We start from the raw sequence: 27,663 nt of genomic DNA, 5'->3' as shown, positions 1-27,663 counted from the left end.
TCTCTCCATTTCTCTGTTTACTCAGACTGAGTGAAGGACTGAAAAAATAAAAGAGGGAGAAAAAAGAGGGCTGAAATTGAAAAGATGTAACATGAGGCAGCAACCAGTGTGTCAGTCATCGGAGGGGTTTGGCAGCATAATCACACCTGGTTTTACACACACACACACAAAGACACAGAAACACACAGCCACCCACACACGGATGGAGGCAGCGGGTTTGATTACTGAGGGGGTGACAGTTAGTGGGATTGCTTTATGACTTTGGGGCATATCTAAGTGAAGGCTTGGTTTCAGCTTCGGTCGCTTCTGATGTATCGCATGCATCACTGTCACTCACCACACAAACCTCTCTCTCTCTCTCTCTCTCTCTCTCTCTCTCTCTCTCTCTCTCTCTCTCTCTCTCTCTCTCTCTCTCTCTCTCTCTCTCTCTCTCTCTCTCTCTCTCTCTCTCTCTCTCTCTCTCTCTCTCTCCCTTTCTCTCTCTCGTTCTCTCCACCATCCAACTCATGAAACATTCAACCAAGTCTCACTTTGCGCCAAAACGCCCTTCCTCAACATGAAAGCGGTCAACGTCAGCTTCTGTCTCTGTGACTATAGAGATGCCTCAATGCAGTCTGTTGTTGATAAACCCCACTATTGGGGGACTGATATGAGTACTAAGGGGGAATGAGGAACGCTTGGGCTTGGAGGGGGGTCAGGGTTTTCTCATCTCTGGGTAAAGGGATTGTAACGATCCCGGCAGTCTGAGTCGGGTCCTGTCTGGTGACTAGTTTTTCTGTTCGTGATCTCCAGTTTCCCGAGGGTTCGGGAACGCTCCGGGGAGCTCTCTTGATTTCCGCACCTGCATCCCATCAGCAATCTGCACACCTGGTCCTGATCATCACCCTTCTTAGGCTCTGGCCTAACATCCAGTCCCTGCCGGATCGGTAGCCATGAACAGTAGGTTTACCAGAGTATCAGTTTTAGAGCCTAGCGTTAGTTTTGTTGTTTTTGCACCTTGTTGGTTGGTTGCTTACTTACCCCCGCTTTTGTTCCATCTGCAGTCACCCGTCCGGAACCTTCATCCAACCTCTGCCTGGTGGTCGGCGGCTGCCGACCCAGGATGGGATCAACCACTGCACCCCCAACAACTAATCAACGCCGCCCGCTCTGTTCCCTGGATTATTCAGCATCACTCTTGAATTTGTAATAAACACTCACCTTCGTTTCAACTTACCTTGTCCTGGTCTGCTTCTGGGTTCTGGCTTAGCAACTCGTGACAGAACGATCCGGCCAGTAATGAACCCAGCGGACCTGGACTCTGTTCGCCATGCCATTACCCATCAGGAGAAGATGTTGGGCCATCATAGCACGGTACTACAGGAGATCGCGTTGTCAGTTCGGAACCTTTCTACCGGTCTGACGGAGGTCCAGAACCAACGCACGTTTCCGGTGGAGGATCCACTACGGTTTCACCCATCTCGCCTGCCGCTTCTGGAGCTGTGTCCTTCCGTGAGCCCAAGGTTCCGACGCCGGATAGATATGAGGGGGAGCTGGGAAGATGCCGTTCCTTCCTTATGCAGTGTGGATTAGTGTTCGATCTACAGCCCTACTCTTATGCTACAGACAAGGCTAGGATAGCCTTTGTGATTGCGTTGCTGCGTGGTCGAGCGCTGGAGTGGGCTTCAGCCGTTTGGGAACGACAAGACCCCTGCATGGCTTCATACCAGGGGTTCACGGCCGAGATGAGGAAGCTCTTCGACCATTCCGTCCGAGGGAGGGACGCAGCTAGGCGCCTGTTTTCGCTTCACCAAGGAACTCGCAGCGTGGCCGACTTCGTGATCGAGTTCAAGACGTTGGCTGTGGAGAGTGGGTGGAACGAGGAGTCTCTGCAAGCGGCCTTTTACCAGGGTCTGTCGGAGCAGCTCAAGGATGAGTTGATCTCCTATCCGAGCCTAGTGACCTGGACAGCTTGGTAGCCTTGTCTATTCGGGTGGATAATCGAGTCCGAGAGCGAAGGAGGGAGAAGCAATGGGGTCCGTCCAATCGATCAGCTTCTCAGTTCCCAGTCGGGTCGGGTGGTGGACCAGAACACGCCGATCATTCTCCACCACAAAGGATTAGTGGAGAGGTCCTCTCTCCCGATTCTGAACCCATGCAAGTGGGGCGGCACGGGTTAACCAAGGAGGAGCGTCAACATAGACGTAGAGACCAACTGCTGCCTCTACTGTGGTAGCTCGGGACATTACATCTCCACTTGTTCCCGGCGGTCGTCAAACTGCCCGGCTCGCTAAAGTTGGGAGGACTTTTAGCGAGCCAGTTTCAACCTCTCAGTACCTCTGTCAGACCCCGTTTCCCGGCTACCCTTGTGAACAGGAATCAGAGCTTAGCGATTAACGCTTTTATCGATTCAGGTGCCGATGGAAGCTTTCTTGATGCCGAGTTGGTGGAACAGCTGGGGCTTTCCAAGGAGCAATTGCCGGAAGCCATTGAAGCGACCACTCTGAACGGCAGTAGTCTGGCACGTATCACGATGAGGACTGAACCGGTTAAGATGCGGTTGTCGGGGAATCATTCTGAGATGATTTCATTCTTCATTCTGCCGTCTTCCCATGTTCCTCTGGTCCTTGGATACCCCTGGCTGAAGGAACACAATCCCACGTTCGATTGGGTGACGGGCAAGGTAACGAGTTGGAGCCTTGATTGTCATGCTAACTGTCTCAAGACTGCCTGCCCCCATTCGGTTCCCAGTCAGGTGATTGAGGCTAAACCCCAGATTTGTCCCTGGTTCCCGAGACATATCACGATTTGGGGGAAGTTTTCAGTAAGCAGAAGGCTCTGTCACTCCCTCCCCACCGACCATATGATTGTGCCATCAACCTGTTCCCTGGAGCTGTCTACCCCCAAGGGAAGGTTATACAGTATCTCCCGACCTGAACGTGAGGCTTTGGAGACCTACATCAAGGAGTCCCTAGCTGCTGGTCTCGTTCGTCCCTCGTCATCACCCCTGGGGGCAGGATTCTTCTTTGTGGGTAAGAAGGATGGCTCTCTTCGACCGTGTATTGATTATCGGGGGTTGAATGACATCACGGTCAAGAACAAGTATCCCCTGCCCTTGATGAGTTCTGCCTTCGACTCCTTACAGGGTGCTACGGTGTTCACCAAGCTAGACCTACGCAATGCGTATCACATGGTCCGGATCAGAGAGGGGGACGAGTGGTTGACGGGTTTCAATACACCGATGGGTCACCGAGTATCAGGTGATGCCGCTTTGGACTGACCAATGCTCCAGCGGTATTCCAGAGTATGGTGAACGACGTCCTGAGAGATATGATCGGTCTCTTTGTGTTTGTTTACCTGGATGACATTCTGATCTTCTCGAAGGAACCTTCCGACCACGTCCAGCATGTCCGGCAGGTTCTGCAGCGATTGTTGGAGAATCGCCTGTTCGTGAAGGCCGAGAAGTGCGAGTTTCACGCCCACACGACATCCTTTCTCGGGTACATCATCTCCAGGGGAGAGATTAGGATGGACCAGGAGAAGGTTAGAGCGGTTCTGGAATGGGCCCAGCCCGGTACGAGATTGCAGCTCCAGAGATTTTTGGGGTTTGCGAATTTCTACCGCAGATTCATCCGGGATTACAGCCGTGTGGCCGCTCCGTTAACTGCCTTGACTTCCAGTATCAGGACCTTCAAGTGGAATCCGGAGGCGGATCGAGCGTTTCTGGATTTGAAGAGGCGATTCACCAACGCTCCGATTCTCTCTCAACCGGACACGGCCCGTCAGTTCGGTCGTTGAAGTGGACGCGGTCTGATGTGGGAGTTGGCGCCATCCTGTCGCAGCGATGCTCCACGGACAGTAAACTCCATCCCTGCGCCTACTACTCGTCGCCGCTTTCGCCTGCGGAGAGGAATTACGATGTGGGTAACCGGGAGCTTCTCGCGGTGAAACTTGCCTTGGAGGAGTGGCGCCACTGGTTGGAGGGGGCGGAGCAACCGTTTATTGTCTGGACTGACCACAAGAATCTTGCTTACGTGCAATCGGCTAAACGTCTCAACTCCCGCCAGGCCAGGTGGGCGTTGTTTTTCGGACGATTCAAGTTTTCCCTGACGTTCCGACCTGGATCTAAGAACGGCAAGGCGGGACGCCTTGTCCCGGATGTTCTCCAAGACGGAGGAGAGTGGGTCCAAGACCGAGACAATTCTCCCCCGGAACTGCGTCGTGGGAGCAGTTATGGGAAGATTGAGGAGGAGGTGCTGGCGGCCCTTCGGACTCAGCCCGGTCCCGGTAACGGTCCACCCGGTCGGTTGTTTGTGCCTGAGTCGGTTCGTCCTGCTGTCCTCAAATGGTCCCACGCCAGCAAGATGGCTTGTCACCCTGGCGTGGCTCGGACAATGGCGTTTCTTCGCAGACGTTTTTGGTGGCCTGCCATGGCCGAGGATACTCGGGGTTTTGTTGCTGCCTGTCCAGTGTGTGCACAGAATAAGAGTACCAATCGGCCCAGCTCTGGACTACTTCACCCCCTTCCTATTCCCCGCGACCATGGTCGCATCTGGCCCTGGACTTCGTCACTGGGTTGCCCGCTTCTGAGGGGAACACGGTCGTTCTGACTATCGTGGACAGATTCAGCAAGTTCGCCCACTTTGTGCCAATTGCCAAGCTTCCCTCTGCCTCGGAGACGTCCGAGATCCTGGTTAGGGAGGTTTTCAGGGTCCACGGTTTGCCCAGTGATATCGTTTTCCGACCGTGGCCCTCAGTTTACCTCTGCTGTCTGGAAGTCCTTCTGTTTGGCCATTGGAGCTACAGTCAGTCTCACATCTGGTTTTCACCCCCAATCCAATGGTCAGGCGGAGAGAGCCAACCAGAAGATGGAATCCACGCTACGCTGTCTGGTCTCTTCCAACCCCACCTCCTGGGTCTCTCAGTTGCCTTGGGTTGAGTATGCCCACAATACTCTCCCTACATCTGCCACTGGGATGTCTCCCTTCCAGTGCCTGTATGGCTACCAACCTCCCCTGTTCCCTTCTCAGGAGAGGGAGCTCTCAGTGCCTTCTGTTCAGGCCCATATTCGCCGTTGCCACCGGACCTGGCATCGGGCCAGAAAGGCACTCCTTAGAGTTTCGGACCGGTATCAGCTCCAGGCGAATCGTCGCCGGATCCCCGCTCCCACCTATACCATCGGAGATAGGGTTTGGTTGGCCACACGGGATCTTCCGTTACGGACTGAGTCTAGGAAGTTGTTACCGAAGTTCATTGGTCCGTTTGTGGTGGAGAAGGTGATCAATCCAGTGGCAGTTCGACTCAAACTACCGAGGACGCTCAGAGTCCATCCCACCTTTCATGTCTCCTGCCTCAAGCCTGTCTTCCTCAGTCCTCTGTTGCCTCCTCCGCCTCCTCCTCCTCCTCCTCGGATGATCGGAGGTGGTCCTGCCTACACGGTGCGTCGCATCATGGATTCCAGACGGCGGGGCCGGGGTTTCCAGTATCTCGTGGACTGGGAGGGGTATGGTCCTGAAGAGAGGAGTTGGATTCCGCGGCGACAGGTCCTAGATGCTGACCTCATCAGTGACTTCTACCGCCTCCATCCTGGCGCTCCGGGAGTCCGCCCGGTGGCGTTCGTCGGAGGGGGGTACTGTAACGATCCCGGCAGTCTGAGTCGGGTCCTGTCTGGTGACTAGTTTTTCTGTTCGTGATCTCCAGTTTCCCGAGGGTTCGGGAACGCTCCGGGGAGCTCTCTTGATTTCCGCACCTGCATCCCATCAGCAATCTGCACACCTGGTCCTGATCATCACCCTTCTTAGGCTCTGGCCTAACATCCAGTCCCTGCCGGATCGTTAGCCATGAACAGTAGGTTTACCAGAGTATCAGTTTTAGAGCCTAGCGTTAGTTTTGTTGTTTTTGCACCTTGTTGGTTGGTTGCTTACTTACCCCGTTTTGTTCCATCTGCAGTCACCCGTCCGGAACCTTCATCCAACCTCTGCCTGGTGGTCGGCGGCTGCCGACCCAGGATGGGATCAACCACTGCACCCCCAACAACTAATCAACGCCGCCCGCTCTGTTCCCTGGATTATTCAGCATCACTCTTGAATTTGTAATAAACACTCACCTTCGTTTCAACTTACCTTGTCCTGGTCTGCTTCTGGGTTCTGGCTTAGCAACTCGTGACAGGGATAAGGGACATGAGGACTGAGGGGGGCGGTTTTGGGAACAACCTCTCAATAAAGCCTGCTAAAAGGGCCAACTTTACACTGACCAGACGTCATTCTTCCTCTTTTCTCTCCCTCCCTCCCTCCCTCCTATGCTCTCATTACTCCGGTAAAGCCTGCTAAACGGAGGCCAATTTCACGGTGGGTTACAAATAAACTCCACTCTGACCAGACTTCACACCTTCATTTCTCTACCTCTCTCTTCAACTCTCTCTCTCTCGTTCTGGTTTTAATTGGTCTGTTCCTGCCTTCTCCTCCAATCCCAGCTTCTCTCTTCCACACATTTTTGTTGTTGTTGCTCAGAACCAGTAGAGGCTATGCAGACTAAATCTATACCTATATAATAGGTGTACTAAAACTATAGCTCGCTCATAACTCAAAATGGGCAGATTACCCTGAGCTGGAATTATCTCTTGAGCCACCTTCAAAAACACCATCCAGCCGCTGTCCAAATCAGGTATTTAATGTAATGTTTCCGCAATATATAGAGCTGCGTTCGAGAGCTGAGGTTTTAAACGGCTGCAACAGGCCTCTCATGGCCCAACCTGCCCATTAAAGAAAGGAAAGGCCATGTTCAGAGCCAACGCAATAAAAAACTCACAAACTCCAAAAGAACTTCAAAATATGATGTAATGTTTGAAAACCCTTAGCGTTTTCATATTTTTTTTCACATCCTATTTTTCACAAAAGGGACCTGTTCTGACTCCCTGAGACCCTGCCGTGCTCCAGATGTGCGCTCCTCACCTCCAAGTCACACAAAACGTTTTTGTTTAATGAGGAAACCACAGCTTACAGCGTCCGACTGCTATAATACTCAAATGTCTAAATTGAATCAAAAGAGCAGAAATATGATCATAAAAATTAGCTGACTGAATAAAATGGACACACTAAAACTCAATAGTAAAACATGTATATCATAACACAAACAGCTAATTATTCAACTGTTTTTCAATAAAGACAGAGGTAAGGAGAAGGAGAAATGAGAGACAGATGGAAGGACTGAGGAAGAGAGGAAAATTCTAGGGATGTAACGATTCACCGATACGCATTGGTCCCCGGTTCAAATGTTTAAGATATGAGTGCACCGTTCTGTGGGAGCCCAAACCGATCCAAATGAAGAGAAAACCAATTCAAACAACCTTGCAGGTTCACTAATGTTTTTTACTCATATTGTTTTATTTTGAAACGACCTGTTGTGACTGAATTGCTGCATCCCCTCCTTCAGTTCAGTAGCCTATCAAACTTTTATGCATGTAACTGCGTACGACTGTCAGATAACAACTGTGCGCACAGTGTGGGAGGCACAGCTGCTCACGTCAACGAAAGGTAGGCCCATCCCTGTTCTAATAGGCTATTCGTACATCTGCCACCTTCAGCATTCAGATGCTTGTAAAATGGCTTTCGCAATATCAAATCTAGGCTTTATTAGTTGAGTGACAACCAATGTAATCTGCTGGGTCATTATTACCGAATGCGCAGTAGAAAATTGTGTGTTGACCGGAGTTGTGTAGCCTACCTAGCCTAGGCAGCCGATAGTTGCAGCTAGATCTGCACTATCATCTAGGATTGATGTGCATTCCCACCACCATTTGGGGATTTTTTGACAATTTAGGATGTTGCACATCGCGTTCAGCCAAGGGTGTGCAACATCCTAAGTTGTCCGAAAATCGGAAAATGGTGGTGGAAAGTTGTGTTTTACTAAGACAGTACACATTATTTTTTTCCGGCGGCTCGCCATTACAGCTAGTTAAGGAGGTACATGATACCTTTGCAGCCTGATTTGAGGATGCTTTATGTACGAGCCGGTCCACGGGGGACACATAGTGTATTACCTGGAATGCATGATTGGGGTTTTCAATCATTCAGATTTTATTTAGATTGTTCAGGTTCACCATAAGAAATCGTTTTGGTAGTTTTGCTTTAAACAGTCAGTGTATTTGTCATTTTTACATGAACAGGGTAATTTCATAAAGGAGAGCAATCATTTCGCATTCATTGGGCGAAGCGGGAGAAGCTCTCCGTAAAATTCCAAACGGTCTAAACCATTTGCGAGACAGGGGTAAAATCCAAAGCTGCATTATATTTATTGGCTGAATAACATGCTAATTTGTAAATATAAATATTGACATAGTATTAGCTCAAAACGTTTTCAATCTGAAAAAATTACAAGTTAACCTTTTACTGCAGTGGGCTAAATCAGGGTCAGTCTCACACACATGGTTATGAGCTTACAAAAAGAAGACACCTGTACCATGTCAGATACAGAGATGAAATTCGTTAAATTGTTTGTTTGCATCCCAATATTACACTTTGTATACATCACAGAAGACTGAAATATAACAAAACCGTTTGACATAGAAACACCGGATGTTCAGCGTAAAGAAAAACGTTTATTGATTATGAAATTATGAAAAATATGTGTTATTTTAAATAGCATCCCTTTTGTGCACATTCGGTAATACATTATACCCTGTATGGTACAGAAACAGTATGACGGTATGAGAATCTGGATACCGCCCAACCCTAATTGACACACACACATCCACACACACATCCACACACACACAGGGTAGAGAGGAAGAAAATAACAAAATAAGGAATGATGGAAGCAGAGGGAGAAAAGGGGAGACAGAGGGAGAAGCCTTTTTGTTGGTGTTTGTAGATGGTGTGAATAGGCAGCACTTGAGGGCAGAAAGAGAAGGAACGAGACACACACACTAACAGAAGGCAACTCAGCTTAGAGAAGTCATCTCAGACAGATCCAGCTCTGAGAGGCTCCTGAGCGCCCATCAGCAGCAGATATGAATAAAACATGTAAAATACATGTGTTCATGCAAAAAATCTAATCAAATCAATTTGTTCCCCTAATCAAACTGATTCACACAAAATTGTTTCAGAATAAAACGTATCGTTCCTGTATCGTATCGGAGCCCATGCATCTAGATGCAAATCGAATCGTTCATGAAAGGAGAGATGCACATCCCATTAAAATACTATAAAGATGCACATGGAGCAATTAAGAAAGAAATATTGGGGACAAAAAAGGACTGAAGGGAGAGAGGGCGAGAGAGAGGAGAGAGGGAACGAGAGAGGAGAGAGGGAAAGAGAGAGGAGAGAGAGAGGAGAGAGAGGAGAGGAGAGAGAGAGGAAAGAGAGAGGAGAGAGAGGGAGTGAGTGAGGGGAAAGAGAGAGAGAGAGAGATGTAGAAAGAGAGAGAGAGATGTGGAAAGAGAGAGAGAGAGAGAGAGAGAGAGAGAGAGAGCTCAGTCCAGCCGACTAATTGATGGCAAATAACATTGCTGCAGTTTGCCTACAAACACACACACACACACACACTGCAGTTTCCCTGCGGTTTACTCAACACAGCTCGTTTGGCAGGAGAGGAAGGTGTCACTCCAGACAGACCCAAACCATAGCGGAAAACACACACAAGCATGCACTAACACACGTACACACACACACATTTTCTCTCTCTTCTCATTCTAATGTTTGACTCAGTTCTAGCCCACCAAGTCCTGCTCTAGAGGGGACAGGAGTAATGACTGAGGTCTTAGTTGGATGACCTCCAGGGCTAAGGGGGTCCTGGCTCCTCCAGCCCAGCCAAGGCTCCTCCTCAGCGGGGAGAGAGCGCAGGGCGGGCCCCTGATGAGAATAGCACTAGTCTGGCAACCAGGCCCACATATGGAACACATTTTACTGCTATTATTAATAACCAAGAAATCAAACTAATAACATAGGCTGAACGCTGCCAAAACCAAACTCAGGAGACAGTGGGAAAACACATACACAGATATACAAAGAATCACACACCCACGTACACTCAAAGACACACACATACACTAGAGCATATTGGTTAAACAGAGGAACACTCTCATAGACAGTCTCTTGGAAATGTATTACCCCAGCATGCCTGCTTAACCAGAAATATAAACCTTCATGTTTTTGGTTCAGAGAGTTTTTACACCTGGTAGTGGCTTTAGATGGAGGAAGTGTGTGTGTATGTTTATGTGTATGTGTGTGTGTGTGTGTGTGTGTGTGTGTGTGTGTGTGTGTGTGTGTGTGTGTGTGTGTGTGTGTGTGTCGTGTGTGTGTGTGTGTGTGTAATGGTGACATTCTGAGAAAGTGTTGAGGCAGGCCAGCAAATAATGACTTAAACAATAAAAATTTGACAAAAGTCTGAAATGGGCCCACCTTCAACTTCCCTTATGGTTGCCAGGCGTGCTCTTGCTCATGCTCAGTGTGTGTGTGTGTGTGTGTGTGTGTGTGTGTGTGTGTGTGTGTGCATGCGACAGGGTGGAGGGATGGAATGTGTGATTTAGGAAGGGGATAAATCCTACTGGAGGAAACAGTGACATCACAGCCTGCACTGTGGAGCCACATCTCACTGAGGGGACAAACACACACATGCGTGTACGCACACAGACACACATACAAAGTCATCCCAACAGGGCTGGGGAAAAGGGACCTCATCACAGCATCTTCCTCTCCCTGGGATGAGGAGAAGAGTGGAAAGAGAGAGAGAGGCTGCATTCCTCTCCTCTTCCCCTGTGCCTTCTCCCTTTTGACTTTCATCTGTCTTTAAGATGGCTCACACAAAGAGCCAGAGCAGGCAAGCTAATTAGCAACACTTAAAAAGGCCTCGGCAGCCATTGTGTGTGTGTGTGTGTGCCATTGTGTGCCCTCCACTGTTTCCAGGGTAACTATGTTGAGAGTAGGGCTGTGAGTATTGCACTTTTTTCTATTTCCTCCCTCTTCACTTTCTCTCTCTCGTTCTGTTGTAGTCTCTATTCTCTAAGACTGTAGTGGAACACTGGGGGAGAGATTAAGGGAGAACAGAGGAGAGAGAAAGAGAGAGACAGAGAGAGGAGAGAGAGAGAGAGAGAGGAGGGAGAGGGAGAGAGAGAGAGAGAGAGAGAGAGAGAGAGAGAGAGAGAGAGAGGGAGAGAGAGAGGGAGAGAGAGAGAGAGGAGGGAGAGAGAGAGAGAGAGAGAGAGAGAGAGAGAGAGAGAGAGAGAGAGAGAGGAGAGGAGGGAGGGAGGAAGGAAGGGAAAGGCAAAAGAGTTCCCCCTGCTCTGTGACTAGCCAGGCCCTTGGTGCTGTGGTGCATTGTGGGTCCAGAGCTATTCAAAGTGCACCGGAGATCCCCTACTGCTGGAAGGGGTGAAATCTGTCTAGCGGCTCCTTTTGAGCAGCTTTCGCCTGACTAACGTTGTGACACACATACATACACACACACACACACACAAATACACACATACATAAACACCACACACCCTAAACACACGCCGATTAGTGTCAATTATGGCCACCGCTTCCTGACCTGGACAGTAGCGAATAGGAAATTAGCACAACCAACGGTGATCAGTGATCACCCAACTGTCACCCCCTCCTACCTTCTCGGCGTCCTCCTTTTCTGTCGCTCCGTTTTTCTTCCCTTCTCTCCCTGACCCTCCTTTAAAACTCCCCCAACGTGTTTCCCTCACTTTCTTGTACTTTCATTCATCCTCCTGTCTCAGGTCTCAGCAGTGTATGTCTCACAACCCTAACCACAGAGGGAGAAATGAGCTCAGCTCACCCAGATCACCCTGCCTACTGACCTCATCAACTCTGACCCACGCCTTGTGTGTGTGTGCTCGCGTTTGTGTGTGTGTGTATGTGCGTCTGCTGATCCCGCCACAAGGCAACTTCAGAAAGAGCCTCTATCATCACCATGGCAATGGCCTTTGAACCTTAGTGTGAGTGTCAACAATCAACCACTTCTCGCTCTGAGCGAGGGGAAAACGCTTACTCAACAGCTTGTGTGTGTTTGTGTGTCATATTTACCAGCCTGTGTGTACATGCCTACCCAAACAGGTCCATGGCAACTAGGCCTTCTCTTTCTCTATCATTCTCTTTCTCTCTTTCTCTCTCTCTGCTGGGCTTTACTTTCTTCTCTGTGATCCTCTCAGAGTGCAGGTCATCCATCCATGGCTGTGTTCAAAAGCCTCCTGATCTGATCTGGCCTTTACTCTACAACTACCTGGATGGCCACTAGAGAGAGAGAGGGTTGAATGCAGTCAGAAGTCAAATAAAGCCGTTACCACAGAGTTGTCCTGGCGACCATTTTCTGCCATGCCGAGTAGTGATCGAGAAGATAGAGGGAGGGAGAGAGGGAGGGAGAGCAGCAACAGAATGATACACTAATCAGCTTGCTGGACCTTGGCTAAGAGAGAGAGAGGGATAGGGAGAGAGAGAAAGAAAGGGAGGGAGAGCGAGAGAAGGAGAAAGTGAGTGAGTGAGTGAATGAATGAGAAAGTCAGAAAAAAGGATAGAGAGAAAAAGAAAGAGAGAAAGAGAGTGAAAAATGTCATCCCCCCCAAAAAAAAGAGGGTGAATGGCATCCCCACCTTTCTCTTAGCAGATCCTTGGGCTGCTCAAAGGCTCCTTTGGAAAAAGCTGTAAATTCTGTTTATTATCCCCCATAAATATGACATACTAGCATTCCAGAATTAGGCCTCAATGTGTGAAAAAATCATTAAACCAGGAATATGGATTATTGGAGCGAGGAAGGGAAAAAGATGGAGAGCAGGAGAGACACATGTGAAAGGCATTCATCTCCATGCACGTTTCATCTGAGCAGGAGTGTGTGTGTGTGTGTGTGTCTGTGTGTGTGTGTGTGTGTGTGTGTGTGTGTGTGTGTGTGTGTGTGTGTGTGCGTGCGCGTGTAGGAGTACATGTGTCTTCAATCCAAAGTCAGTATTACATGATCTTTAAAGAAAACCCCCCACTCTGTGACATCATCTGCCTTATTCTGTGGTTTACTGAATAAATCATTAGTGTGTGTGTTGCCTCTGCCCTAACCAGACCATACAGCAAGTGTGTGAAATATGTATTCCTAACCCCTAGGTTGTCTGACTGTTCCCTCTCCCCTAAGCTCTCAGTTCCATTCAACCCCATATCCTCATTGATGGAGGCTTCTAAGGCCTAATCTTAATTTGAGACTTTAGCATCAATGTCCTATTGACATCAATGCGTGATTTACTCTCAAGTCAAAGGGAGTTCTCAAGTCAGGATTCTAAAGTTAGGATTCTGCTCATAGTGGATAAATATTTTACATTTTCATTTTAGTAATTTAGCAGACGCTCTTATCCAGAGCGACTTACAGTTAGTGAGTGCATACATTATTATTATTTTTATTTTTTTCATATTGGCCCCCCTTGGGAATCAAACCCACAACCCTGGCGTTGCAAACGCCATGCTCTACCAACTGAGCTACATCCCTGCTGGCCATTCCCTCCCCTACCCTGGACGACGCTGGGCCAATTGTGCGCCGTCCCATGGGTTTCCCGGTCGTGGCCGGCTACGACAGAGCCTGGATATATATATATATAAAGAAAGTGAAAGGTGAGGAAAGGAAGAAAGAAAAAAGAGAGTGAGGAGAGAAGTGGGAGGGAGGAGACAGACAGGGAAAGAGAGGAGAGAAGGGAAGAGAAAGAGAGGGGCCCCTTTTAAGAATGCAACAAGAAGTGGGCACTCTGGAGGTCCCTTTGTATCACCGTGGTAACAGCAGTGGGTGTTTTGTGATGCTAGGCAACGGTTCACCCCTCCCCCATCTCACCTAGTCCCCCGATCCCCTAACTCTATGACCTCTAGGGACCTGTAAACTGTGGTGACCCCAGACACAAAGTGTGAGGGCAAGGTTAGAGCAGGGGAATGCTTTTAGGAGGTGACATCACTCCACCACAGACTAACCCACGATTTACTGCCCCAAAAACACACACACAGTCACATACGCACGCACGCAAGCACACACACAGTCACTAGTGTTATTGAGGTTTCTCTGCTTTGTCCGAATCACCTCTGTCCAATCAGAGAATAGATATTAGAACTGAGTTTAAACATATGCACACACACCCCACCCTCCTCCACCCGGCACACTCTCTTCTAGCCAGCCCTCCCTCCCTATCCTCTGTGCCTCAGCCTTCTCCATCCATCCCTCTCTCGCTGACCTGGAAGTGAAACTGAAGAGAGGACACTAGTGTCACTGTGACATCTAGTCACCTCCAGGACCTGACTCCATTGGCCCAATCAACTCCGATTAACACCAGGTCACAGAATAGTACTATCCACACACACACACACACACACACACACACACACACACACACACACACACACACACACACACACACACACACACACACACAAATAACTCATGTGAGTTAATGAAGGATGTAATTAAGAAGCCACAGTGATGATTGGAAATCACAGAGAAGAGATAAAGATCTCAGATATCCACACACATAGACATGGGAGATATGCAGTGTGTGTGTGTGTGTGTGTGTGTGTGTTTGTGTGTGTGTGTATGTGTGTGTGTGTGTGTATAGAGATCAGGGAGATATGCAGCCAGATCTATGAGATGCTAGATGCTAGATGGTTGATAGATAGCGCATGGTTTCCTGTGATGTTAAATAGTCTAGACTCAGTCATTGGTCATCCGGTGGCTGTATGGTCAACTACACAGAGGAAGAAAGCGAGAAAAGAGGGTCGAGAAAGTGGGGGGAGGAGATAGATTTCCAAACTCAAAGCTTGTTCTGAAACGGACTTTGTTTCACCCAATGTTCCCCTAACTCCCCAGGGCACGAATGACCTAACTTCAATTTGTCTCTGACCCTGTGTGTGTGTGTGTGTGTAAATCAATGATGCGGACTGTGTTTTAGTCTGAAATGTGAGTCACTCTCTTTTTCCTTCCTTATTCTCGTTTACAGTTGAGTGGCACGCCAAGAGGAAATGGCACTTCAGTGGCAGTGAGCTTCACTTTTCTCTCCCTCGCTCCCCCCTTTCTCTTCCTCCCTCTCTCTTTCATTCTCTCTCTTTCTCCCCCTGCACAGTGAGCTGGCAGAGACCCAGACTTCTACAGCAGGTGGAATGTCAGAGGGAAAAGGGGGGGGAGAGAATAGAGAATGAAATAGAGGGGGTAAAAGAGAGTGAGAAATCTAGAAATGAGAGGGAAGGATAGAGATACTAGTGAACATCTAGTGATCAAGCCTACATTTAAAAAATAGACTAAGAGGGAAAAAAACTAAAGGAAAGCGAGGGAGACACCTGGTTCTCGTCAGACAAACACACACACACGCACACACACACATGCATGTGAATAAGCGCACACAGAGGGCTTTGAGGTTTGGGAGGGATTTGTCTGGTGATGTTTGTAACCTGTTATGCACAATTTAACATCCAGTCCTGTGGATGCAACCTCCTCCCTCTCCCTCCTCCCTTCTCACCCCTCAGAGAGAAAGGGAGCATCATGCTGTCTCTTGAGAGGTCGTCTGGTCAGGGGTAGAAAGCGATAGAGCAAGAAAGAGAGGGAGAAAGAAAGAGATCATTTTAAGTGAAGAACACTTAATAGATTGAGAGAGAAAGAAACAACATGCAGGAATCCTGGCTTTGTGAGAGAGGCTGGGAGCTCCACTTGTGTTCACTCCTGGTTCCTCCTCTGACACTCGCTCTCTCTTTCTTTCTCTCTCTCTTTTCTCTCGCTCTGTTCTTTCTGGGTATGGGGTACAGTTTGAGTTTTTCCCTCTCCCTCTAGTTTCAGGGTGGGGAGGCAGGACTGGTCTTCCCTCTCCTCTGTCCTCTCTCTTTTCTCTCGTTTTGTTCTTTCTGGAGAGGCAGACAGGGCACATTCCACAGGGAGGCCCAGGCGCCCTTTTCTGACACGTCTCAGAAATACACCCCTCCCTTCATCCCCCCCATCCCCCTCTATCCCACAGTCCCCTCTTCTCCCTCGCTCCCTCCATCCCATTGCCCCGTCCATCTCTCTCACCCTCTTACCCACTCGCCTTCTGTTACATCTCTCTACCTGTAGGCCCTCTCTCACTCTCTCTCTCCCTCTCTCTCTCACACACCCTACACTTTTCCACTTTCACTCCTCTCACTACCTAGGGCTGGGCAGTATACAGTATTTTACTACACTGAGTTTACAAAACATTAGCAACACCTTCCTAATATTGAGTTGCAACCCCTTTTGCTCTCAGAACAGCCTCAATTCGTTGGGGCATGGACTCTACAAGGTGTTCCACAGGGATGATGGCCCAGGTTGACTCCAATGCTTCCCACAATTGTGTCAAGTTGGCTGAATGTCCTTTGGGTGGTGGACCATTCTTGATACACACAGGAAAATGTTGAGCGTCAAAAACCCAGCAGCGTTGCAGTTCTTGACACACTGAAACCGGTGCGCCTGGCACATACAGTGAGGGAAAAAAGTATTTGATCCCCTGCTGAATTTGTACGTTTGCCCACTGAGAAAGAAATTATCAGTCTATAATTTTAATGGTAGGTTTATTTGAACAGTGAGAGACAAAATAACAACAAAAAAATCCAGAAAAATGCATGTCAAAAATGTTATAAATTGATTTGCATTTTAATGAGGGAAATAAGTATATACTTTTGTCTTGCCAATTCACCTGAATGGCACACATACAATCCATGTCTCAATTGTCTCAAGGCTTAAAAATCCTTCTTTCACCTGGATTCACTTGGTCAGTCTATGTCATGGAAAGAGCAGGTGTTCCTGATGTTTTGTACACTCAGTGTATATACCGGTATTGATGCAGTGGCCGGTTTGGGTTTTTACTTTAACTTCTATAACGGTATTTCAATGTTTGGTTTGTAAAATGTGATACACTTCCACCATGTGTAACGTCAATTTTTTAAAAATCTCTCCCCGCTCTCTCTCTTTCTCCATGCCACTTTCCACGCAGACCAAGCCTCCTGTCACTCAAGGAGCGCTGTTGTTGTTGCTCGACCATGAGACAAACAACTTATGTTCAGTCTGCATGGTCAATGCAGCACCTGCAATAAGATGTTGGTGAAAACGATGCTGCTTTCCACTTAGCTTCTTAATATAAATCCACAAGAGTTCTATAATTACACTATTAGTTTATGTATCTTACTGTCTGCAAACAGCTAGTTTGTCTTTTCTTAGCAAGTTGTGGCTAAAATAAATTGTGTTAGCCGTTAATGCTAATCGCTAGTTAGCTGGCTAATAAATGTACTAAGTCAGAGCAAGCGTAGCTAGCTAATACAGCCTGATAAAAGTGATGGTGTAGCCCTAAATCAGCATGTTGTTTGTGCAACAGTATCTTCTAAATCAAAGAGGAATAGGCAAAGCATGAATATGTTAGCTACATGAAGTAGCTAAGAGAAAACATTTAATGTAGGCAAAGATTATAGGGTAGCCTAGGAAACAGTGACCAACACTTTGGTTCCTACCCTGTCACAATAACTCCTCCCTGGCTTTCTGAATTCGTTGTCATGTTGTCATGTTGTCATGTCAGACAACACTGTATTCAAAGTGCCCACTATTATGATATAACTATAGAATTAGAATAATCATTATATTTCCATGATTCCAACAGTTCACCCAAGTGTTCACCCAAGTCGCAAGTCAAATCGCAATTGCAATATCTGGTAAAAAAAAGAAGGCCTAGATGTTTTGCCCATATCGTGCAGCCCTAAGTGGCAGTGTGGAAATTAGTGTATCAAATGCATTTTTTGTTTGAAAATGCTAAAAATAATTTTGGGTTGAATGGAGAAAGACCCATTGAAATCACTTAGAATGTGTGTGTTGCCACCATAGGGTCATGCACAACTCATAAAGCAAAATGAAAGCAAATTTGTATTATTGAAAAACATAAATACCATAAAATACCATCATACCGTCAACTTTAAAAAAACATTTGTGATATGATATTTGGGCCATATCGCCCAGCCCTATCACTGACCAAAAAGAGGGAGAAAGCGAGAGAGAGAGAGAGAGAGAGAGAGAGAGAGAGAGAGAGAGAGAGAGAGAGAGAGAGAGAGAGAGAGAGAGAGAGAGAGAGAGAGAGAGAGAGAGAGAGAGAGAGAGGCCGGTGGAGGGGTTTGACGGCAGGAGATGGCTGTGATTTCTCCCAGGCTTCCGAGAGGCCCAGGGAGAGACAGCATTGTGTTCTGACAACGCCGCCCTGTGAAGAGCACTGTGTGTCTGAGCGTGTGTGTGTATCTCTGTGTATGTGACCCTTACAGAAAAACCACACAATTTCACATTAAATTTTACATGATCACATGTTTTCACATGTGTAGTTTCATGTTATTACATGTTGTTTTACATGTTGTCACATGTTATCACATTAACACATAATATCACGTGATCACTTGAAAACTTGTTTTTGGAACACGTGATCGTGTGAAATTCATGTGGTTTTTCCGTAAGGGGTGTGTTTGCGTGTGTGTGTGTGTTTGTGTGTGTAAAGAGGCTCAGTGGTTCCTCTCTGTTCCAGTGTGTCTAGGCAGGGTGTTTAACCACCTACACTGCTCTGTACTTCAGGTAGAGGAGGTTAGGAGAAAAAGTGAAAGAGAGAGAAAGGGGGAGAAAACTGGTATTTTAAGGTATAGTTGTGATATCAAAGGACCATGCAATGCTCACTGGCACGGAACTCAGATCTGAGCTGGAGAGGGGGAGCTGGGGGCGGCTGGGGGGAGCTGGGGGGGATATTGAGTGGTGATGACAGGAGAACACAGATCACTGTTCTACTCTACACGGAGCGAAAGAGAAGGAAAGAGAGAGAGAGAGATAGAGAGAGAGACTGACCCAAACTTAAGGAAAGCTTTGACTATGTACAGACTCAGTAAGCATAGCCTTGCTATTGAGAAAGGCTGCCGTAGGCAGACCTGGCTCTCAAGAGAAGACAGGCTATGTGCACACTGCCCACACAATGAGGTGGAAACTGAGCTGTACTTCCTAACCTCCTGCCAAATGTATGACCATATTAGAGACACATATTTCCCTCAGATTACACAGATCCACAAAGAATTCGAAAACAAAATAAATTTTGATAAACTCCCTTATCTACTGGGTGAAATACCACAGTGTGCCATCACAGCAGCAAGATTTGTGACCTGTTTCCACAAGAAAAGGGCAACCAGGGAAGAACAAACACCATTGTAAATACAACCCATATTTATGTTTATTTATTTTCCCATTTGTACTTTAACTATTTGCACATTGTTACAACACTGTATATATACATAATATGACATTTGAAATGTATTTATTCTTTTGGAACTTCTGAATGTAATGTTTACTGTTAATATTTATTGTTTATTTCACTTTTGTTTACTATCTACTTCACTTGCTTTGGCAATGTTAACATACGTTTCCCATGCCAATAAAGCCCTTACATTGAAATTGAATTGAGAGAGAGAGAGAGAGAGAGAGAGAGAGAGAGAGAGAGAGAGAGAGAGAGAGAGAGAGAGAGAGAGAGAGAGAGAGAGAGAGAGAGAGAGAGAGAGAGAGAGAGAGAGAGAGAGAGAGAGAGAGAGAGAGAGAGAGAGAGAGAGAGAGAGAGAGAGAGAGAGAGAGAGAGAGAGCAGACGTAAATATCTCCATTGTATCAAGGTATGATAAAGGAGATCCACAGTAGCGATTATGTGACTAGACAGACTGTAACTCCAGGAACTAGGGGAAAGGTTGAGCTTTTCTTCCATCAAGCAGAGAGGGAGTGAGAGAGGAAGAGAGTGAAAGATGGAAAGCGAGAGGGTGGTATGTTTGAGGTTGGTAAGGCATATAAGGGAGGAAATAACCACTGCATACACACACACACACACACACACACACACAGACGCACACACAGACACGCAGGTGCAACAACACAGAAAAAAAGAGACGAGGCCACAGAATAAAGAGCTACTTGTGTGAGGTACGGGTCAGGGTGTGTGTCCAGGCCTGGAGGTTCCAGAGGAAACAGAGGGAGGATGCAGTCAGAAAATAAGGGAGAAGTGGAGGAGTGAAAGGGTAGAAAGGGAAAGGATAAGAGTGGAGAAGTAGAAGTTCTCTTCATTTACATAATCCACCTTCATTATAATCACTATAGTTACTCAGCTGCTCTTTTCATATAGGGACCTCAACTCAAATAATGCTGTCCGGTTTCTTGGCCTATGTGTGTGTGTGTGTGTGTGTGTGTGTGTGTGTGTGTGTGTGTGTGTGTGTGTGTGTGTGTGTGTGTGTGTGTGTGTGTGATGTCACTAGTCTGGCGGTATAAAGAGTAAGGGAGGAGGAATTTGGGGATCTGGGATAATTGGAAACAAAGTGTGGATTTTCAGCCAAGGAACTCCAGGAAGCACGGAAATTCTATCTGATACAGTGGCCAGGGGAGGGGAGACACTGACACACCGGGGGGAACTAAAACAGCGCAACACCGACCACATCACGCTAAGGTGTCACCAACCTTGAAATAAAACACACACATACACAAGCTCGTCCACACAAACACACACACACATAAATACAGTGTTTTTCAGTTATCAAATGCAAACACACGCACACAGACACACCTTAATGAAACAAATCATTTCTCCAGTATGTGTGAGTCATGTATGACTGGGAAGAGAGAGTGAAAAAGTTTCACAGATATACAAGTGCAGATGATGCAGTTTGTCACACAGTTAAAAGCTCACAGGGATCTGATTCTAATAAGATGGATGTACTTTCTCATTGCCATCTATATGTCAGCACGTCTTCTCAACATGTTGTGTATGAGAATCTGAATTAGCACAGGGTGTGTCTGCATGACATAATGTAAACTACTGTACATAGTGCTCCTAAACAAATATATGTTGCACAACTGTTGGGTGTTAGACAACTACTCAAACACACACAGGCGCCCGCAAGCACAAACAACTGAGCATGAAGTGCACACACACATACACACACACACACACGCACACACACCTGTTGCTGCTGGAGGTGCAGTAGGTCCACTGGGCTGATCTCCCCATTGGTGTCCCCGTTGGAACCGCCTTCTCTCCCTCCCCCACCGTCCGATTGGCTGCTGAGGTTGCTGACTCCGTTCTGATTGGAGTTCGTAGTTCGAATGGTCTCAGAGGCTGATTCCACCATCATCACGTGGCACCTGGAAGCGAGGGAGGGGAAAGAAAGATAAACAAACAGAGATTAGGTGACGGTGAACGAGTGCAGCCATGGCAGTGTGAGCTGTGTTCCGGAACCTGGATCAACGAGTGAGAGAGAGAGAGAGAGAGAGAGAGAGAGAGAGAGAGAGAGAGAGAGAGAGAGAGAGAGAGAGAGAGAGAGAGAGAGAGAGAGAGAGAGAGAGAGAGAGAGAGAGAGAGAGAGAGAGAGAGAGAGAGAGAGAGAGAGAGAGAGAGAGAGAGAGAGAGGACACAATGGTGCTGACACAGAGATCTGACTGTAGGCCCAGGGGTGAGGGGATGGGGGTTAGGAAGAAGGGGATATATGGGTGAAGAGGGACCGAAAGTAAGGCGGAGGAGAGGGCAGGCTGAGGTTTGGGCCTGTAGGAAAACCTGTAAATGTCAGGGAGGGGCTGTAGGGAGTGGAGATGCTTCAGTGTGATTTGAGGTTGTCAGCTGTTGTGGTGGCGAACCAATACAGCCAGTCCTTTACACCACCTACTGATGACTAAGGAACACACACACATTCTTTTGTTTTTCCACAAGCATCTGCCAATATTCCATTAGCAGTGCCACCAGCGCTCTCACCTGCTGTCCCTCGGAGATACAAACACACACACACCACACTTTCACCTGCTGTCCCTCGGAGATACAAACACACACACACCAGCGCTCTCACCTGCTGTCCCTCGGAGATACAAACACACACACACCAGCGCTCTCACCTGCTGTCCCTCGGAGATACAAACACACACACACCAGCGCTCTCACCTGCTGTCCCTCGGAGATACAAACACACACACACCACACTTTCACCTGCTGTCCCTCGGAGATACAAACACACACACACACCACACTTTCACTTGCTGTCCCTCGGAGATACAAACACACACACACACACACACCACACTTTCACCTGCTGTCCCTCGGAGATACAAACACACACACACACCACACTTTCACTTGCTGTCCCTCAGAGATACAAACACACACACACACACCACACTTTCACTTGCTGTCCCTCGGAGATACAAACACACACACACACCACACTTTCACCTGCTGTCCCTCGGAGATACAAACACACACACACACCACACTTTCACTTGCTCTTGCCTCTGAGAAAAAGAAAACATACATTCTCTCCGAATGCCAGTGGAACACACACTCAGACACACAGGGTTTCTCACACAACGGGTGGAATGCCTCCATGGCATTTTGTGCCCCCCTGGCAGAAGCAAACACAGAGAAAGTTTATTTCTAAAACTGGTAGCAGAAATCAGAGATTGGGCTCATCATTAATAGTTCACAGGCCCAGCTCATCTGAAGCTCGTTGTGTTTTCCAAACGTGTCTCTCTCTTGTTCCTTCACTTTCTCTCTGTTTCTGTCGCTCCTTTCCACTCTCCCACGCTCACGCTTTCTCTTAACGATGGCAAATGCATCCCCGCTCCCTGTGTTAGCGAGTGTTGTTTTTTCAAAAATAACAACAAACTAAGGAGGGGCGCGTTTTGTTGTGTTTGTCGAAGGAGAGCGTTCTAATTAGAGGGAGCCTAAGAAGACGCATCAAACATCCCCCTCTCAAAGACAACCCTACTCTGTACACACGCACGCACACACAGCAAGTTGTGCTTTTCCACTGATGCCTATTGGGGTTGTGTGGCTCTCTCTCTCTCTCTCTCTCTCTCTCTCTCTCTCTCTCTCTCTCTCTCTCTCTCTCTCTCTCTCTCTCTCTCTCTCTCTCTCTCTCTCTCTCTCTCTCTCTCTCTCTCTCTCTCTCTCTCTCTCTCTCTCTCTCTCTCTCTCTCTCTCTCTCTCTCTCTCTCTCTCTCTCTCTCTCTCTCTCTCTCTCTCTCTCTCTCTCTCTCTCTCTCTCTCTCTCTCTCTCTCTCTCTCATGTGAAGACAGTTATGTGTGGCCAGTAGTCTCCCTCCAGAACAGAACAGGTATAGTAGCTGCTTCTATGCTGTGCTGAGTGCATTAGAAGGTCTTTAAGGGTCTTCAGGCACAGATTGAGTTTCCTCCAGACTGTACAGCTCATTGACTTCATCCCACAGCAGACGCTTCATACGCCTCTCTAACCATGAATCACTGTCTACTAGCTATCACTGCCCCTCTCTCTACCGCATACCTCCAGGAGTGGAAGAGATAGAGAGAAAGAGAGAGAGAGTTTGCAGAGCGAGTATGAAGGGGAACGAGGGTTGAAGGGGGGACCTGTCACTTTTATACAGGTAGACACACACAGGCGCACGCACAAACAATCACACACTGTGTGGTACACTATGGTGCTCTAATGGGTGTGTACTATGTCATATCCTGTAATGGGTGTATATAGCTGTAGTAATAGGAGGTCAGAGGAGAGGCACAGGCATAAATCTACCTCTGATTAGAGCTGTGAGACAGACGATGCTGCACACACACACACCGATTTAAGTGTTTCTGGCAGAGCAGAAGAGCTTCCAGCGCAGGAGCCTGCCCTGACGTGTTACACACACACACACACCAAACCCCCTGCAGCTGAACCCCTGACCTGAGCGAGAGCAGGAAGAGGCATTCCCACTATCCTGAGGGGTGGAGAGAGGGAGGGAGGGATGGATGGATGGATGGAGGGAAGAAGAGAGAGAGAAAAGGGAGGAGGTATACAGATCAGAGAGATACATTATGTGTTTGGGATAGAGGGGGAATAAAGTGTTCCTCTGCCTTTTAGTTGGGATAGAGGAGAAGAGAGAGAGGATGGGACTGAACATGCCTCAGCTATAGGACAGAGAGAGAGAGAGAGAGAGAGAGAGAGAGAGAGAGAGAGAGAGAGAGAGAGAGAGAGAGAGAGAGAGAGAGAGAGAGAGAGAGATACACACCCTGCTAGATTAATATACGCTGACACACACTTCTCTCTCTTTCTCTCTCTAGTATGAGCAGATCCTCATGTGTAATTGATGAAGCTGGTTGGATCTTACAATATGTCCTGTTGCTACAGGAAGCTGCTGCAAAGGCTCCTGGGTAAGAACTAGGGTTGCAAAGCTACCATTAATTTACCAAAGTTAACAGAATCTTCTGCAAATTTGGTAATTAACAGGTAATTTATGGTAACTTTGGTAATTTATACTTGAATAACTTAAAACTAAAGTATTCATATAAAGTGTTCATTTTATCTATCTGTGTCCATACTGTACATTAGTTTTTAATCTAGTGCAGAGCTCTCCAACCCTGTTCCTGGAGAGCTACCGTCCTGTAGGTTTTAGCTCCAACCCTAATCTAGCGCATGTCAAATCAAATCAAATCACATCTTATTTGCCATATGCGCCGAATACAACTGGTGTAGAACTTACAGTGAAATGCTTACTTACAAGCCCTTAACCAACAATGCAGTTAAAAAAATAATGTCTTATTTTTAATTATTATTATTATTTATTTTTTAGGGGGTAGATCAGCTTTAATATTGCAGATAGATTGTAACTTCCATCAATGTAATTGTCTGCATCACTTCCAATCCCCCATATGTTTTTTTTGTGTGTGTATGTTGTGATGTCACGAGAGGCTGTGTCCTGGAGGGACGTTACATCCCCCTGAGGTGGCTGCAAACCCAGACAGCTATGGCTCCATCTGCTGGTAGGGTCGGGAACTCCACCCCTCTATGGCCAATCTTCCCACGCAGCTGAAACAAATGAGGAGCTGATGAGCTGAAGGTTTGGGAAGGGAAGAGACACAGTCTCCAACCTGGGCTCTCTGGAGGACAAGAGTGCTGCACGTCCACTTCCATGAGGAATATAAGGATTTGGAGATACTTACCTTTGGGAAATACTCACCTTTGGATATATGCACCTGTGGAAATACGTGAGAGACATTTGGAAGGACTTTTTGCTGGGTTGGCCACTAGCTGCAACGTGGACTACAGTAAGGCTGGGGAAAAGTTATCTGAGCGAGTGAGAATTATGATTTTGGATGTGGAAGAGACATCCCTGAACTGTTAACCCTTAAAGAGCCACAAGAGAACAGAATTTTGTTATATTTTCGTTAATTTCCCAAGACCTATAATAAAATCCTTGTTTTGTTTGAACCTTGTCTCCTTGCACTACTTGAGCAATCCCGCTGAAAGCTGTGTAGCCTCTCGTGACGTCACAGATGGTGGAGAATACGGGCACGCTCAAGCGTTAATAGTGCATGTCAGAGGAGGATACCGAAGGTTTGATCACCCAGTTTTCCAAGTTGGCCGTAGGCTCCCCGCCCGACTGAAATGGAGGACATATTGAAAGCCCTTGTTGCTGGCCAGCAAGCCCAGATGCAAGCAAACGTGGCTCTCTTGGAGGAGCAAAAGAAAGCCAACCTTCTGAAGGCAGAGGAATTGCAGTTGCAGAGACAGAGGGTGGTCCAAAATACCCGCCCAATAAAGGCAAGTGACTTTATATCTAAGATGGGAGCTACCGATGACATTGAGGCATACCTGCATGCATTTGAGGCCACGGCCACTAGGGAAGCCTGGCCCAAGCAACAGTGGGTTGGGCTGTTAGCCCCCTTTCTAACCGGGGAATCGCTGAATGCTGTCCGGGACCTGGGCCCTGACCAGGTTACTGACTATGATGCCCTGAAGTCTGAGATCCTCAGCAGATATGGACTCACAAAGTTTGGTATGGCCCAGCGCTTTCACAGCTGGACCTTCCAACCAGACCAACCTCCTCGGGCGCAGATGCATGAACTTGTCCGAATCGCAAGGAAATGGCTGGATCCGCAGAGGAATACAGCAGCGGCGGTGGTGGAGGCCGTTGTGGTGGATCGTTACCTCACGCGCCCCTGCCTTATGAGGCAAAACGGTTCATCAGTCAACAGGCCTTGACCACGGCTGATCTGACCGTGGAAGCTGTGGAAAAGTACCAGGCCACAGCGGAGATGCTGAATGCTTCCCGAAAAGACCCCAGGAGTGCGGCCCCACCACAAATGGGAAGAACCCGTCCAAAGGACCCCAAGGTCTCGAACCCAGCCACGTCAGGACTTATCCCGGCTCCAGGGGGAGCCAGAAACCAGGCGGGTCCAAGAAGAGTACACCAGGAGGGGGAAACTCGACAGTGTTACCGGTGTGGGGAGATGGGACATATCTCCTGGCAGTGTGGGAAACCAGCCGATGAACCTATGCCCACTGCGGAGTCCTCCAGCTCAGCACCCACACACCGTGTTGCCTCGCTCTTGGGAGTCGTAGATGGCGGCCCAGATCGACCCCCCACCTGCCCGGTAACTGTGAATCACCATGATGTGGAGGCCTTACTGGATTCTGGTAGCCGGGCCACCCTGGTGCGTAAGGATTTGGTGGGCCCAACGTGTCTGACCCCGGGGAAAGTCCTCCCAGTTTCCTGTGTCCATGGGGACACCAGAGAATACCCCATTACTGAACTTACAATGACCAGCACACGGGGAACCATACACACGACGGCGGGGGTGGTTGATTCCCCTCCCCGTCCCTGTCCTAATTGGACGAGACTGCCCAGCCTTTTACCCACTCTGGAGAGAGTCTCAGGAGAGGATAACCCGAGTACCTCGGAAACGGAGAGGCAAGACTCATCCTGGGAAGGCTCCGGTGCAATCCTCCGAGTTACTCACTCCCACCCGGGCGCTGATAGGGATGGCAGGTGCCCAGACCGACACCGAGACTGGTCCGGATACGGGAGAAGAGAACGCAGCCCAGGAAAGTGCTCCGTTCTCCAGTGAAGAAGACGTCCCAGGCACCCAAGAGCTTCCCCCTCTCACAGGCCAGTATGGTACGGCTCAATTACAAGATCCTACTCTTGCAAATGCCTTAAGAAATGTGCAGGTATTAGAAGGTGTAGTGTTAGGTGATAAGACAAACCCTACTTACCCCCATTTCGCAGTAAACCGGGGGTTAGTATATCACATAGTCAAGAAAAATGATGAAGTGCATGAACAGCTCCTCGTGCCACAGCCCTATCGGGCCACAGTACTCAACCTAGCACACACACACCCGCTAGGGGCCCACTTGGGGGTAGAGAAGACTAAGGAAAGAATCATGCAACGTTTCTTTTGGCCAGGAGTACACAAAGAGATAGAGAACTACTGCCGTAGTTGCCCTGAGTGTCAGCAGGTTGCGCCAAAGCCCACATATAGAAACCCGCTCATTCCCTTGCCCATTATCGAAACTCCTTTTGAGAGGATTGGATTAGACATAGTCGGGCCCTTACCGAAAAGTTCCAGGGGACATCAATACATTCTGGTCATTCTGGACTATGCATCCCGGTACCCGGAGGCCATTCCGCTGAGGAAGGCTACATCCAGACAAATCGCCAAGGAGCTGTTCCGTCTCTCAACTAGTCTGGGAATCCCAAAAGAGATATTGACGGACCAAGGGACTCCATTCATGTCCAGGGTGATGAAAGAACTCTGTGCTTTACTGAAAATCAAACAGCTGAGAACCTCGGTCTACCACCCCCAAACAGATGGCCTAGTCGAACGTTTTAACAAAACACTAAAATCCATGCTGCGGAAAGCGGTAGGGGGAAGATGGGCGCAACTGGGATCAGCTGTTACCCTA

At 48.0% G+C, this 27,663-nt stretch overlaps 1 protein-coding gene across 7 annotated transcripts in view; it reads right to left on the bottom strand.

Moving 5' to 3' along the window:
- Nucleotides 1–27,663, bottom strand: part of LOC121577700 (forkhead box protein P4) — a 174,421-nt gene that overhangs the window by 76,759 nt on the left and 69,999 nt on the right. For all 7 annotated transcript variants that reach the window (XM_045223923.1, XM_041891494.2, XM_041891496.2 and 4 more), the window contains one exon: nucleotides 20,938–21,118. In XM_045223923.1, coding sequence (XP_045079858.1) covers nucleotides 20,938–21,108 — 171 coding nt within the window. In that variant the 5' untranslated portion in view covers nucleotides 21,109–21,118. The remainder of the gene's footprint in view (nucleotides 1–20,937; nucleotides 21,119–27,663) is intronic.

Source organism: Coregonus clupeaformis, chromosome 12 (assembly GCF_020615455.1).
Source record: "Coregonus clupeaformis isolate EN_2021a chromosome 12, ASM2061545v1, whole genome shotgun sequence".
In the NCBI taxonomy this organism is placed as follows: domain Eukaryota; kingdom Metazoa; phylum Chordata; class Actinopteri; order Salmoniformes; family Salmonidae; genus Coregonus; species Coregonus clupeaformis.
This window is presented reverse-complemented; position numbering and strand designations above follow the sequence as displayed.